Source organism: Oncorhynchus tshawytscha, linkage group LG32 (genome assembly GCF_018296145.1).
Source record: "Oncorhynchus tshawytscha isolate Ot180627B linkage group LG32, Otsh_v2.0, whole genome shotgun sequence".
In the NCBI taxonomy this organism is placed as follows: Eukaryota; Metazoa; Chordata; class Actinopteri; order Salmoniformes; family Salmonidae; genus Oncorhynchus; species Oncorhynchus tshawytscha.
In genome coordinates, this window is record NC_056460.1 from 11,409,351 (window position 1) to 11,425,631 (window position 16,281).

Below are 16,281 nucleotides of genomic sequence, written 5' to 3' on the forward strand. Positions count from 1 at the left end.
TGCTTAGGGCTGTTCTCCTGTTGGAAGGTGAACCTTCACCCCAGTCTGAGGTCCTGATCTTTCTGGAGCAGGTTTTCATCAAGGATCTCTCTGTACTTTACTCTGTTCATCTTTCCCTCGACCCTGCTCATGAAGGGTTACATCGTAAATTCTACTTCAGTCAAATTTCCCTTTGTCATGCATGAATGTCAATCGGAGACGAAGTGAATATTCAACTGAAGTGTAAAGTTAGGATGTGCTTAGGTTCTTCAAACATCTCTGATGAGGGTTAGAGGCTGTAAAGCATTGGTTTTGATAACAAAGAGAACCTTATCGTTCAACTTTTGTTTGTCTTTCTTTTCTTCTAATGTGGTAGGACTGGGAGATGGCAACAGTATCGTTTATCTTTTGCCCTTGGCGTCAACTCTCCATCGAGATAAGCCTTTGAAATCAGTCTAGACTACTGTGAAACTCTACATTCTCCATGGAGACAGCCTAAATATCTCTGTGAAAACTAAAACATATGTCTTAGGCTAGTACCCAGGCTAGGTCTTATATAACTCTACAATAACTTCCCCTCCCGTCTCCCAGTTTGTGCCTCTGAAAAACATCCCTACAGCATGATTCTGCCACCACCATGCTTCACAGTAGGGATGGTGCCAGGTTTCCTCCAGATGTGATGCTTTGCATTCAGGCCAAAAAGTTCAGTCTTGGATTGATCAGACCAGAGAGTCTTTTTTCCCATGGTCTGAGAGTCTTTAGGGGCCTTTTTGGCAAACTCCAAGAGGGCTGTTATGTGCCATTTACTGAGGAGTAGCTTCTGTCTGGCCACTATACCATAAAGGCCTGATTGGTAGTGCTACAGAGATTGTTGTCCTTCTGGAAGGTTCTCCCATCTCCACAGAGGAACTCTGGAACTCTGTCAGAGTGACCATTGGGTTCTTTGTCACCTTCTTGACCAAGGCCCTTCTACCCCGATTGCTCAGTTTGGCCAGGTGGCCAGCTCTAGGAAGAGTCTTGGTGGTTCCAAACTTCTTCCATTTAAGAATGGAGACCACTGTGTTCTTGGGGACCTCCAATGCTGCAGAAATGTTTTGGTACCCTTCCCCAGATCTGTGCCTCAACACAATCCTGTCTCAGAGCTCTATGGACAATTCCTTCGACCTCATGGCTTGGGTTTTGCTCTGACATCCACTGTCAACTGTGGGACCTTATATAGACAGGTGTGTGCCTTTCCATATCATGTCCAATCAGTTGAATTTACCACAGGTGGACTCCAATCAACTTGTAGAAACATTAAGGATGATCAATGGAAACAGGACACATCTGAGTTCAATTTCGAGTCTCACAGCAAATGGTCTGAATACTTTACCTTACTTTACTTTCATTATGCGGTATTGTGTGTAGATTAACGAGGGAGGAAAAACAATTGAATCCATTTTAGAATCGGGCTGTAACGTAACAAAATGGGGAAAAAGTCAAGGGATCTGAATACTTTCGAAACGCACTGTATACTGTATATACATTGTCATATCTACTCTATGGCTCTATAGAGCAGTGTTTCTCAATCTATTCCTGTGTGTGTGTGTGTGTGTGTGTGTGTGTGTGTGTGTGTGTGTGTGTGTGTGTGTGTGTGTGTGTGTGTGTGTGTGTGTGTGTGTGTGTGTGTGTGTGTGTGTGTGTATCATCTGTCACCTTTCCAAATGATTGTGCTCCCACTCACACCACATCTGCTTCCTCGTGAGAGCACATGGTCGAGGCAAGTCATTCATCACTAAACACACACACCTCTGAGAGAGGCGGAGGCTGCTGGGAATTTAACCAACTATCTAATGTCCCAAAGCTCTGGCTCTCTATCAGCAGTGTGTGCAGGAGAGGTTGTTCAGTGTTGTGACTGCTACACACACACACACACACACACACACAATCCACGCATGTGTCCTTCATGCCCACAGGGCCTGTACTCAGCACTGACACGTGTGGGTGCCACAGCAGAATCCAAAACACATGAGTTCTCTGAGTTCTCCCTCTCGCTCTCTCTCTCTCTCTCTCTCCCAGCTTAGTGGACGTACTTTAACCATCCCATTTATCCCATAGCAACGATAGCATGACAAAACCAGGCCAAAAACCCCCAGTGTGTTTCAGCCTCAGATATTATGAACACTTTGGTTTAAAATCCCTACAGTGGAGGAATCCCTAGGAAAGAAAACACCCAAACAGAATCAAATCTACGAGTTGTTTTGTTGAAGCGTACAAGTGCCCTCTTAGTGTAGTGAGAGAACGAGAGAATCATTCTAGTTGACAATGAGACAAGGGTGATATTGATTGTCTTGTGGAGAAGCAAGGCCCTGTCCAAATTCACAAGGACGTTCCACTGGAGATTAAAAGGACTATTCATTTTTCCAGTGCTAACCAGTCCCAGAGGGATGCTTCTACACACACACACACACACATTCCTATGAGAAGACATCCCGTTGTCTCTTAACAATGGCACAGACAAATACATGGATCACTGTCATTGTCTAGACGACCACAAAGGAAAACAAAGAACGCAATGTTGTTTTCACTGAGCTACTGTACAGTACACTCAATGCCAGCTTAAAGGTGGGAAAATAAGTCAGTTCCTGCTTTTACGTTGATGAAAACATAAGGAGTTAAGCAGCCAAAACGTGATAAAACAGAGATGCGTTTCAAGTGGCTGGGAAATGGCTTTGTCTTTGGTCAAGGGTAATCTACTAAAGTTGTCCTAGACCGCCTAAAAACATAGCTGTAGGTTTAGTGGAGTGTTGTCCTGTGCTGTTTGTGGGCTGATATGTGCATTATGTTTGGTGTTGTCAATTGGAAGGGATCAGCAGTGTTGTTGACCCAGTGAAGGGATTACATTGTGGAGGGGTGTAATATGCCAGACTTATCACAGTCAGACAGATCACTACACAGCCGGTCAGATAGATGGATAGATAGCTAGATAGAGTGAGGAGAGGAGGGACACTGTAAAAGCCTGGTAGGGATCCAGCACCATCGTTGGACTGAGAGGACAAAGCTAAAATCTCAGCCAATGATGAAACATCAAATGTGTCAACTGCCAGCACATGGCAGCAGGAGCCAAGCAAAATGCTGGATCAATACTGAGACATTGGTGTGTTCCCAGAATGTTGATGCACTAGAGCCAAAACCACTGCTGCAATACAGTTGGCCTAGTTCTGATGTTGTAGTAAAGCCTAGATGCTAACTCCTTTCCCTCCAGAAGCTTATTATCCACAGTCACCATTGGCCCTTAGTCATGTGTTGTTGTTGACAATGGCGGTATGAGCTGCTTCCTAGAGCTACTGTAAGTGCCCCCCTCCCAGGGGAGACTATTACAGTATGTTCACTGGATAATCAATATATGTTAAATGTCTTATATGCTCTGTGGGCACGATTATCTTTCAGCAACACATTGCCATCCCTCCATCCATCTTTCCATCCATCACTTTCTTACGACCATCGGGTTGGCCTAATTTAATAATGAATTTAGACTGGTGTTTAGACTGGTGCTCATTGAGAGAGAGGTTACAGGGGGGTTAAAGAGTATTCTGACAGATTCAATTACTGTATGTCACTTACTCCCCTACAAACAGATTCTGAGAGCTATACAGGCATCCAACATATAGAGGCTTTAAACAAGTATTCATGGAACGTCTCAGAGTAGGAGTGCTCATCTTGGATCAGGAGATTACATGAACGGGGGGGGAGCTGATCCCAGATCAGGCCTCCTACTTCTAGGTTAGAAACATTGCTCTACGGATCAATAGATAATATGACCATGAACTGTGTATGACGGTGGATGTGTCCTGTCGAACTGACGGCTGTGTGCCGTGTCCCAGCAGGATAGAACACCTGGGTCTGAACATGGCCATGCAGCTGCTGGTGGGAGTCCCTCTTGAGATGGTCCATGGAGCGCTGAGGATAGGACTGGTCTACGTGTGTGGCGTACTGGCAGGTGAGTACTGGACTAGGGTACACACACAGACTGACGGATGGACACACACACAGGGTGCAGGTGCACGCACACACACACATGCACACACACACTACACACACACACACGCATGCATACACACACATTCAGCCCCCTGCTGTCAGGTTTCACCCCAATGTGTTTGGAGAACAGTCATTCAGAAAACACATATGTCTGGGACAGATGGGCTTGTGTTCTGACAGGCTTTCTTGTTGTTCCCCCACCGGTCCAGAACAACAGAGAGAAGTGGAAGGGGATCATCTCAAAACACACTCCAGAGAGAGATAGAATGGGGGAGGGAGGTAAAGGAGAGAACGCAAGGGGGAGGGAGGTAAAGGAGAGAACGCAAGGGAGAGAGAGAAGGGGGGAGAGAGAGAGAGAGACCTGTCCATGTTCAATAGGAGGCCCATGAATATTGAGAGAGCGAGCAAAGGGACCAAGCCTACTGGGATGCTATGCATCAGAGAGAGGAAGAGGACCAAGCCTACTGGGATGCTATGCATCAGAGAGAGGAAGAGAACCAAGCCTACTGGGATGTTATGCATCAGAGAGAGGAAGAGGACCAAGCCTACTGGGATGCTATGCATCAGAGAGAGGAAGAGGACCAAGCCTACTGGGATGCTATGCATCAGAGAGAGGAAGAGAACCAAGCCTACTGGGATGCTATGCATCAGAGAGAGGAAGAGAACCAAGCCTACTGGGATGCTATGCATCAGAGAGAGGAAGAGAACCAAGCCTACTGGGATGCTATGCATCAGAGAGAGGAAGAGAACCAAGCCTACTGGGATGCTATGCATCAGAGAGAGGAAGAGAACCAAGCCTACTGGGATGTTATGCATCAGAGAGAGGAAGAGGACCAAGCCTACTGGGATGTTATGCATCAGAGAGAGGAAGAGAACCAAGCCTACTGGGATGCTATGCATCAGAGAGAGGAAGAGGACCAAGCCTACTGGGATGCTATGCATCAGAGAGAGGAAGAGGACCAAGCCTACTGGGATGCTATGCATCAGAGAGAGGAAGAGAACCAAGCCTACTGGGATGTTATGCATCAGAGAGAGGAAGAGGACCAAGCCTACTGGGATGCTATGCATCAGAGAGAGGAAGAGAACCAAGCCTACTGGGATGCTATGCATCAGAGAGAGGAAGAGAACCAAGCCTACTGGGATGTTATGCATCAGAGAGAGGAAGAGAACCAAGCCTACTGGGATGCTATGCATCAGAGAGAGGAAGAGGACCAAGCCTACTGGGATGTTATGCATCAGAGAGAGGAAGAGGACCAAGCCTACTGGGATGCTATGCATCAGAGAGAGGAAGAGAACCAAGCCTACTGGGATGCTATGCATCAGAGAGAGGAAGAGAACCAAGCCTACTGGGATGTTATGCATCAGAGAGAGGAAGAGGACCAAGCCTACTGGGATGTTATGCATCAGAGAGAGGAAGAGAACCAAGCCTACTGGGATGCTATGCATCAGAGAGAGGAAGAGGACCAAGCCTACTGGGATGCTATGCATCAGAGAGAGGAAGAGGACCAAGCCTACTGGGATGCTATGCATCAGAGAGAGGAAGAGGACCAAGCCTACTGGGATGTTATGCATCAGAGAGAGGAAGAGAACCAAGCCTACTGGGATGTTATGCATCAGAGAGAGGAAGAGGACCAAGCCTACTGGGATGTTATGCATCAGAGAGAGGAAGAGGACCAAGCCTACTGGGATGTTATGCATCAGAGAGAGGAAGAGGACCAAGCCTACTGGGATGTTATGCATCAGAGAGAGGAAGAGGACCAAGCCTACTGGGATGTTATGCATCAGAGAGAGGAAGAGAACCAAGCCTACTGGGATGTTATGCATCAGAGAGAGGAAGAGGACCAAGCCTACTGGGATGTTATGCATCAGAGAGAGGAAGAGGGATGTTATGCATCAGAGAGAGGAAGAGGACCAATGTTATGCATCAGAGAGAGGAAGAGGACCAAGCCTACTGGGATGCTATGCATCAGAGAGAGGAAGAGGACCAAGCCTACTGGGATGCTATGCATCGGAGAGAGGAAGAGGACCAAGCCTACTGGGATGCTATGCATCAGAGAGAGGAAGAGGACCAAGCCTACTGGGATGTTATGCATCAGAGAGAGGAAGAGGACCAAGCCTACTGGGATGCTATGCATCAGAGAGAGAAGAGGACCAAGCCTACTGGGATGTTATGCATCAGAGAGAGGAAGAGGACCAAGCCTACTGGGATGCTATGCATCAGAGAGAGGAAGAGGACCAAGCCTACTGGGATGTTATGCATCAGAGAGAGGAAGAGGACCAAGCCTACTGGGATGCTATGCATCAGAGAGAGGAAGAGGACCAAGCCTACTGGGATGTTATGCATCAGAGAGAGGAAGAGGACCAAGCCTACTGGGATGCTATGCATCAGAGAGAGGAAGAGGACCAAGCCTACTGGGATGCTATGCATCAGAGAGAGGAAGAGGACCAAGCCTACTGGGATGCTATGCATCAGAGAGAGGAAGAGGACCAAGCCTACTGGGATGTTATGCATCGGAGAGAGGAAGAGGACCAAGCCTACTGGGATGTTATGCATCGGAGAGAGGAAGAGGACCAAGCCTACTGGGATGTTATGCATCGGAGAGAGGAAGAGGACCAAGCCTACTGGGATGCTATGCATCAGAGAGAGGAAGAGGACCAAGCCTACTGGGATGTTATGCATCGGAGAGAGGAAGAGGACCAAGCCTACTGGGATGCTATGCATCAGAGAGAGGAAGAGGACCAAGCCTACTGGGATGTTATGCATCAGAGAGAGGAAGAGGCTTTGAAGGCAAATGTCATTGCTAGCTTCCTTGTGACATTAGCTGCTAATGTCATTTGAGCGCCCAGGGCTCCCCTCTCTCCCTCTGCCTCCTCTCCCTCCTCTCTCCCCTCTCCCCCCTGGCCCAGCGCGGCTTGGCTCAGTATGGCTCAGTGCTCACTAGATTACCGTGTGACCGTGGGGTATGTTCTACACTGCGTGTTCATCATACAGTGTACATGAGGAGTGGAGCGATAATCCAGCTTTAGTTTAAACTACCTCTAGAGCCAAACAAACATTATCAGGGATTTCTGCCTGCTGCCCTCTGGAAACTAAATGCTCAGGAAACATTCGGAGTGGAAATACTTGGATGAAGATTGTTTGGGAGACGTGTGGGGATATTTAGCAAGGATATAACAGCCCTGTGGGTGGGAAGAAGCTGTAGAAGGGCAGGTTAAGGGATTGCCAGCAGAGTGTGTAATTGTGTACCTTTTTTTAACTAGGCAAGTCAATTAAGAACAAATGTTTATTTACAATGACAGCCTAACCCGGACGACGCTGGGCCAATTGTGCGCCGCCCTCTGGGACTCCCGATCACGACCGGTTGTGATACAGCCCGGGATCGAATCAGGGTCTGCAGTGACGCCTCTAGCACTGTGATGCACTGCCTTAGACCGCTGCACCACTAGGGAGACCCATTCCGTGTGTGTGTAACGTTTGTGTGTGTGTTTGTTTTACATAGGCATGTGTGTTTGTGGAGATAAATACTGTATATATGTATGAGGCTTTATATCTGGTTGTGTATGAAGACTGGTGTGTACACAGAATCCTTTTGGTCCCCCCCAGAATACACAGATAATGGGGGTACTGAGAGGGCCACTGTCCCCACGGGAACCTGCTGGTTAATTAGATATCGACCCACTGGAAGGAGGTGTGTGTGTAGGGAGTTTGTCTTCTGTGTTGTTTTGTCTGGATAAATGTTGTTATGGTGGAGAGGAGTGCTCAGCTGTACCAACAGGGTCAGAGGTCAAAAGGGACTCAGGTGTCCAGTGAGAGGTCAATACTCAATATGGATTTTTAAGACTGTAATACAAATCAAATCAAATGTTATTTGTCACATGCGCCGAATACAACAGGTGTAGTAGACCTTACCGTGAAAACTTACTTACAAGCCCTTAACCAACAATGCAGTTTTAAGAAAAATACCTACAAAAATAATCAATTAAAGTAACAAATAATTAAAGAGCAGCAGTAGAATAACAATAGCGAGACAGGGGGTATACAGGGGGTGCCGGTACAGAGTCGATGTGCGGGGGCACCGGTTAGTCGAGGTAATTGAGGTAATATGTATATGTAGGTAGAGTTATTAAAGTGACTATGCATATATAATAACAGAGTAGCAGCAGTGTAGAGGGGGGGGGGGCAATGCAAATAGTCACTATTGTTCGAACGCAGGCACAAACAACAAAAACACACATGTTTTACTATCCTTGTGGGGGCCTAAAATTGACTTCCATTCAAAATCCTATTTTCCTTAACCCCTAACCCTAAACCTAACCCTAACTCCTAACCGTTACCCTAATTCCTACCCTACCTTATTTGTAACCCTAAACCTAACCCCTAAGCCTAAAATAGTTTTTGTCCTCGTGGGGCTGTCAAAATGTACTCTTGTTTTACTACTTTTGGGGATTTCACACACACACACACACATACACACACAGAGAGAGCGAGAGAGAGAAACACTCAATTACCACTTTCAGTATCTGTGATAATTATAAGATGACTCTGAAGTTTTAAAGGACAGTCAGTGACTTTGAACTCTCTACCGGTCTCTGATGATGAGTAGCACTGATGCTGTGTAGTTAATGTGGCCAAACTTAGTATTCCCTCATTGGCAGCAGGATTCCTAGTTTGGTGTCCTAGTTTGGAAGTTTAACCAACAAACAAGAAAGATGACACGTCAGTTTCTCACCCAACAACTGACCCAGAGGGCCTCCAGAGAGACTACAAAGGGAAGGAAGTCCTTTAGTGGGTGTGGGGGTTGTCACGGTGATAAAACAATAATATTATCAGAGATAATAGTGGTAATAATGGTCTTCCCATCTGTCGACACACACACACCTTGAGCAGAGGAACCAGGGCGGTGTGTGTTGTCTAACAGGTGCGTGTGTGTGTGTGTCTCTCTCCTTTTTGTGTGTATTTCTATATTTCTCACTATCTCTGTGTGTGTTGCTGTGTGTTACTGTGTGGGTGTGTGTGTGTGTGTGTCTCAGGAAACATGTAATCATCTGCTTAGATCTCCATTCAGTGATTGATGCTTAAATACATTTTAATTACACACACCTCCTCTGCTTTGATCTAAATGACACCTGGTAACAGCCTACTTCAGGAAGAGCACTAACTACTACAGCTAGTTCAGGTATTTCAGATAATATAGTACATTCATACTTTTCTAGTTAATTGATGATGTGATGTACTGTTAAACTTCTAAGAGATGGTGTGTGTGTGTGCGTGCGTGATATGTACATTTGGTGGTGTACATTACTATTTATATTTTTTACAACTTTTACTTCACTACATTCCTAAAGAAAATGATGTACTTTTTACTCTATACATTTTCCCTGACACCCAAAAGTACTTGTTATATTTTGAAAGCTTAGCAGGACAGGAAAATGGTCCAATTCACACACTTATCAAGAGAACATCCCTGGTCATCCCTACTGCCTCTGATCTGGCAGACTCACTAAACACAAATGCTTCATTTGTAAATGATGGCCAGAGTGTTGGAGTGTGTTCCTGGCTGTCCGTAAAATACAAAACCAAAAAAATGGTGCTGTCTAGTTTGCTTAGTATAAGGAATGTGAAATTATTTTTACTTCTGATACTTTAGTATATCTGAGCAATTACATTTGATACTTAAGTATATTTAAAACAGTAATTTTAGACTTTTACTCATGTAATATTTTAGTTGGTGACTTTTACTTTTACTCAAGTATGACAATGTGGTACTTTTCCCACCACTGTGTGTGTGTGTGTGTGTGTGTGTGTGTGTGTGTGTGTGTGTGTGTGTGTGTGTGTGTGTGTGGCTGGGCTCACCCCTGGCTGTTTTCCTTCCAGTAATAGCAGCCTGATTGTGATGACTTATTATCGTATGGTGATTTAACCTTTTACTGCAGTGGGCTAAACCAGGGTCATACAAAGTGATTCTTGGTAGTCTTAAACAAATCTACTTTGAAACAAAAGTATACACCTCACACACATAGTTATGGGTTTAAAAAAAGAGGACACCTGTACCATGTCAGATATAGAGTTGATTCTATTACATTTTGAGTTTGCATCCCAGTATTACACTTTATATACATCCCAGAAGACTGAAATATAACAAAACCGTTTGAAATAGAAACACCGGATTTTCGACGTGATTTTTGAAATAACGTTGATTAATTATGAAAAATATGAACAACATTCCACCTATGAGGCCGCTAGGTAATTTGACTGCAGGAAAGGGGTCTACTATAATGACGCTCCCACAGAGCAGACTCTTCATGACAGCAGCCATACCTACACACGCACACGCACACACACAATGGAGATCACAAGCAGTTCTCTATTGCTCTGGGCGTGTCTGTTGCTCTGGGCGTGTCTGTTGCTTTGGTTGTAATTACACCAATTTTCACTGGGTATTCAATCTTTCACTTGCCCCATATTCACTCCTATCAATGCCTGGTTGACTCTCCTGTGAATGCGGGTGAATAGGTGCCACCATGGTACCAGTGGTAAGCTCCATTCAGTCATTCAGTGTAACACCAAGAATCTCCTAACAGACTGCGTTGATACGTATTATTCTTAAAATGGTCAATGGGGACTCATTGACCAATGTAAGCCTCTGTTTGTGCTTCAATACAACGACAAAAAACATCAGGAGTGACTGCATTCATATACAGTATCTACTGTTTCTACCTGGGAATGCTATTTATTTGAAGCTGCTCATTGAATCAATTATCATTATTCGAAGCTGCTCTGAGATACATTATAGCGATGGATATGAATTGACATATTCTATGAATTTGCTCTATTGATCCAGTGAATATGAAGTTGATTATTTGATTAATTCTAACCTCTGACCTCTGACCCTGGCAGGCTCCCTGGCCGTGTCTGTCACTGATATGACTGCTCCGGTGGTGGGGTCGTCTGGAGGAGTCTACGCCCTGGTCTCAGCACACCTGGCCAACGTCGTCATGGTGTGTGTGTGTGTGTGTCAGTCAGAGCAGGAGCAGCCCTCTTGTCATGAGATGACTATCATGCTCAGACATACATCATGTGGCATCAAAGCAGGGCATTCTGGGGCCCAGCAGGTGCTCTGTCAGTCTATGGATTCCATACATTCCTGCCTTTCATCTTTCCCATTTACAAAGAGTGGAAGGGTGTGTCGACTATCTAGTGTTGAAAGTGTGGAATGTGTGTGTGCGCGTGTGTATGTTGCACGTGAGTATGTGTGCACTGTGTAGTGTTAAAGAGTGTAATTAGATAATTGTCATAACTTGATTTTCTCCCATTCTGAGGCTGCATGTAAATTCACCTTTGACCTTAGCTGTGCTCTGATTGATTCGATCCATGCATACTACCCTACAAAGTCATAACCTTAGAAGTAGGGGCCGATAAGGCCATACTGCTGTCTATATGATTGGATGGTCCCTGTCATCAAATATTTACACCGGTGGGCACTTTACAATCCTCAGTGGTCCTTCCTCCTCTCAGACAAATTTGATTTACTACAACAGCAAGAAAGGGGAGAAGATCAAGGGTCATCACATGATATCTGTGTTGACTCTGAAAGCTATCATGGAAGGGGAAAGATATGTTATTGTTGTAATCTATGTGTCACTCTGAATGTTGACAGTTCTGTAAGTCGCTTTGGGTGTAGGTGTCTTTGGGTGTAGGTGTCTTTGGGTGTAGGTGTCTTTGGGTGTAGGTGTCTTACATTACTATCTTATGAAGGTAATGAAAGAGGCTTTGTGTCGTGGATCATTATTAATAGGGCCAGGAGTTTTTCCTGGTCAGGTTACATGGTCAGGGACAAACCCAGGTCCATCTAACATGGGAAAACTCCTGGCCTGAATCATGAACCCTTTATCTTGCTCTCTCTCTCTCTCTCTCTCCTTTTCTCATCAACTCACTCTGCTCCTCTCTCCCCAGAACTGGTCGGGTATGAAATGTCAGTTTAAGCTGTTCCGGATGGCCATGGCTCTGGTCTGCAGTAAGTCTGTCTAAACTCTGAAGTTTCTCTATATTCAAATCCTATCTGAGATACACCAGTCAGTCCCTACACCACTGTGTGACTAGCCACAGCCTGCAGGTAACCAAAAGCAGCACACGGTTTATTTTGATCATTAAAAAACAAAGTCGCTAGAGGGACCTCCGGTCTTGCGTACTGTTACAATAACCTTGCTCTTGACCTAGTTAATACCGTGGTGGATGTAGGTTAGGAGACAGGAAGGGCCCTGTGGCTAGCAATAGAAGCTTAGAAAGAACATTCCCACTCATGTAAGATTAATGTGAGCGATGAGGACTGGTTTGTTGTGGTCTCAACCTTTTATAGTACATATCCAACTTCTTATTTTTCACTTTAGTATAAGCATACGCTTACAATTTGGCAAGTTACCGTGATTTGTAAGAGATAAACACAGCAGTATTTACAATAAACTAAAAATGACAATATCACTTGTTCACTATGGAAACAGGACTATTACCAGTATTATGGTAACCCTTCTCTCTCCACCCCCGTCAGTGAGTGTGGAGTTCGGCCGTGCCGTGTGGCTGCGGTTCTACCCGCCGGCCTTCCCGCCCTGCCCCAACCCCAGCTTTGTGGCCCACCTGGGGGGTGTGATGGTGGGGCTCACCCTGGGGGTTGTAGTCCTCCAGAACTACGAGCAGCGTCTCCAAGAGCAGTCTCTATTCTGGATCTTCTTCTCCGTCTACTTCCTCTTTGTCCTCTGTGCTGTCTTCTGGAACGTCTTCGCCTACAGCCTGCTGGACGTCCGGCTCCCCCCCACGCCGTGACCTCCGCCCCACCCCGTGACCTCCCCCAGCCTGTGAGGGCAAACTGAGTGGGCCAACTACGTACCTCAGATCCAATGGAACATAACTATCTAGGTCCAATACTTCAGAATTTGTATCTTCATTTTAGAGTACCGTATGGAACAGACTATGGCAGCATCTCCTCCTAAACCCAATGGTGCCTATAGCTGTAAGAAAGAGGTTATTATGACAGCTAGCTTCAATGAAGGACAATTTCATAGGGTTGGAGATTGTTATGATACACATGTCTTCGATCTGTCATACTATAGTACTGTTATCTGTAAGTCTGGACTGAAGCAATGAAATGTTCCACTGTTGACATGTTACACTGTACTGAGTACATCTGACGTGATATGGTTTTGTTCCAACTTCCTGATCTTTCTTTGGTTACCTGACTGTTTATACATTCAACGATGCTACATCGTTGCCTTTCACAATATGTCTGGCAAGACAAATGGCTAAAGCAGAAAGAGATCGGTACTCAAGCTAGATATTTGCAGGGAGAATTGGCTTACGTTTTTGTTGTTGCCTTTGGTGTGTGTGTGCCGTTTGCAGGAATGGACAGTATTGGAGGAATGCACAGTATCATCCGGGTTACACTGACTTACATTATTTTGTCATGTGCAAATGGAAATGGAGGTTGAAACAAAGATATATGTGATGTTCAAGCCCTCTGTGTTCCTGACTGTTGCCAAAACTGTCCCTTAACCAATAGCATACAAAAGACAGAGCACTACAGAGAACATGTACTGTTTTATTAATAGGGGAATATGTTGCCTTCTGCGATGAGTACTGGTTGAGTTGAACATCAGCATTCTCCCTCTAGCACAGACTTATTGATAGGTATTCAATATTTAACTCCGTTACAGACTGTGGAAATGGTGCTACATGTGAATAGGTTCCTCTCTCCAGAGTTAGCCTTCAGTTAGTATTGTACTGTCAATGCACTTAAGGAGAAAGCGAAGTCATGTTGTATTGGATGCTGTGTTTGCTTCAACAGGAGAACACGTCGCATCTCAACCAGCCAAGGCTCAAATTAGCCTGGTCCCAGATCTGTTTGTGCTCTTACCAACTCCATTGCTGTCATTGTCAAGCCACAGATGTTTGGCATGACAATGAGTGACATGGAGTTGACATGGTACCAGGAACAGACTGGTACCAAGGCTAGCTCAAGCGTGTTCTTTAAATTAACCTCACATTATGCTGCTTCACACTAAATAAATAATAAGAAAGACTAATTATTAACAAATTAATATTTTAACATACAATAGCCGGTTGTTGATTCTTGAATTGGTCTACAATGTGATGTGTAAATTATCCTGTGTATTTAACATTTGTTGATTGTATATTATAAGGTCTGATACGGAACATAGTGGTAACTGACAATATTTTAACAAGTGCATATTTTGTAGATTTGATATGTGAATACTGGAATAAAATCAACTGTTTTTATAATGAAATGTTTTCTGACCTCTTGGTGTTATTTATGATTCAACCTGCACATGTGTTTTGAAAGACCATTATCATTCAATGCCTTTTGTTTAACTGCCCCCCCACCACACACACAAACATACACACATACAATAACCCTATTGCACAACTACCCCAGCCAGACAGTTTTTTTAGCAACACATTTTAGCTGAGATGACTGTTCAGCAAACTGATTGTCTAGAGTAGACTAAGGCCTCTTTCACATAGACAAACCACGGAGACAACAAGGGACCAATAGAGAAAAGGCCTCAGCGTTGTGAAGATATCTCAACAAACCCAATTGTGTTTTGCCTCGCTCCAAACATCATAGTGTCCAGACACACACACACCAGTCTTTCTCTGTGGTCAGGGCTGTTGTGCGAAAAGACCTCCTTGGACCAAAGCTGGTTCAGTCACAAAACCAGATTAACTTTCCAAATAGTGTCTGGTGAGAGCTCTAGCCTGAGTGGCCGAAGTGGCGTTGAGGAAAACAGATGATAACAAAGTAATCAATGAAATATATGAGGACATCAATAATGGCTGTCTGTGGAAAAGGCTTTCGACTGACCGTCTTAAGTGGTGTTTTCTATTCAAAACTTTGTAAACATTCAACTTTCCAACTGAAATAATACGTTTCATAAAAATATAAATACCCTTAAAGCAAGAATATACACAAATAATACATTATCTGAAGAAATTGCTTTAGAAAGGGTCACAAGACAGGGATGTCCTCTCTCCCCCTTCCTGTTTGCACGGGCAAATGATCCGCTTGCAGAAATAATTGGACAGGAGGACCCAAACGTAACAGGTATCAGTTTTGGTACACATGAATATATACTAAACTTATTTGCCGACGATCTCCTGATATACCTGAATAATATTGAGTTTAATGCCGCCTTTGTTAAAAATATTTTTTGGAATTCTCTAAAAACTGAAATAATGGCAATAGGGAAAATAAAAAGAACAACTCATGATCTACAGCAATCTGTTAAGTGGACCACAAAAAATATGAAGCACTTAGGATGCGTAGTAGGTTAAAACAAAGAAAAAATACATAAAGATAACTTTATCTCATTACTTAAGTTGAAAGCGGATCTAATTAAAATGATCAATCTCCCCATGAATCTTAAAGGTAGAATAAACCTCTAGAATGGCAAGGCTCTCGAAGTTTTTGTATTTGTTTTCGGTAACACTAATTACCCCACAGGAGACATTCTTAGTATACTTGGCCATAACAGACTTTATATGGGCAAATAAAACTCAGAGAATAAATAGGAAAGGTTTATATTTCCCTAAGTCTAAGGGTGGTTAGAGACAAAGTAGTCGCAATTCAACAGCTCAAACGTGAGACGTATGTGGCAGGGTCTACTGTCAATCACGGATTACAAAAAGAAAACCAGCCCCATCGCGGACATCAACGTCCTGCTCACAGACAAATGAAACAACTTCTTTGCTCGCTTTGAGGACAATACAGTGCCACTGATACGGCCCGCTACCAAAGCCTGTGAGCTCTCCTTCACCATGGCCAACATGAGTAAAACATTTAAAAGTGTAAACCCTCGCAAGGCTGCCGGCCCAGACGGCATCCCATGCTGCACCCTCAGAGCATGCGCAGACCAGCTGGCTGGTGTGTTTACGTACATGTTCAATCAATCCATATCCCAGTCTGCTGTGCCCACATGCTTCAAGATGGCCACCAACTGAACTAAATGACTATTGCTCCGTAGCACTCACTTATGTCATTATGAAGTGCTTTGAGAGATGAGTCAAGGATCATATCACCTCCACCCTACCTGATACCCTAGACCCACTCCAATTTGCTTACCGGCCCAATAGGTCCACAGACTACGCAATCGCCATCACACTGCACACTGCCCTATACCATCTGGACAAGAGGAATACCTATGTAAGAATGCTGTTCATCGACTACAGCTCAGCATTTAACACCACAGTACCCTCCAAACTCGACCGCGCAC

General features: G+C 44.5%; 1 protein-coding gene across 3 annotated transcripts in view; it reads left to right on the forward strand.

The window, feature by feature from the left end:
* The window catches only part of LOC112230295 (rhomboid-related protein 3-like), a 54,039-nt gene extending 39,744 nt beyond the window's left edge, over nt 1–14,295 (forward strand). For all 3 annotated transcript variants that reach the window (XM_024396530.2, XM_042310667.1, XM_042310668.1), the window contains 4 exons: nt 3,846–3,958; nt 10,898–10,998; nt 11,954–12,014; nt 12,546–14,295. In XM_024396530.2, coding sequence (XP_024252298.2) covers nt 3,846–3,958; nt 10,898–10,998; nt 11,954–12,014; nt 12,546–12,817 — 547 coding nt within the window. In that variant the 3' untranslated portion in view covers nt 12,818–14,295. The remainder of the gene's footprint in view (nt 1–3,845; nt 3,959–10,897; nt 10,999–11,953; nt 12,015–12,545) is intronic.
* Nucleotides 14,296–16,281: the final 1,986 nt, after the last annotated feature.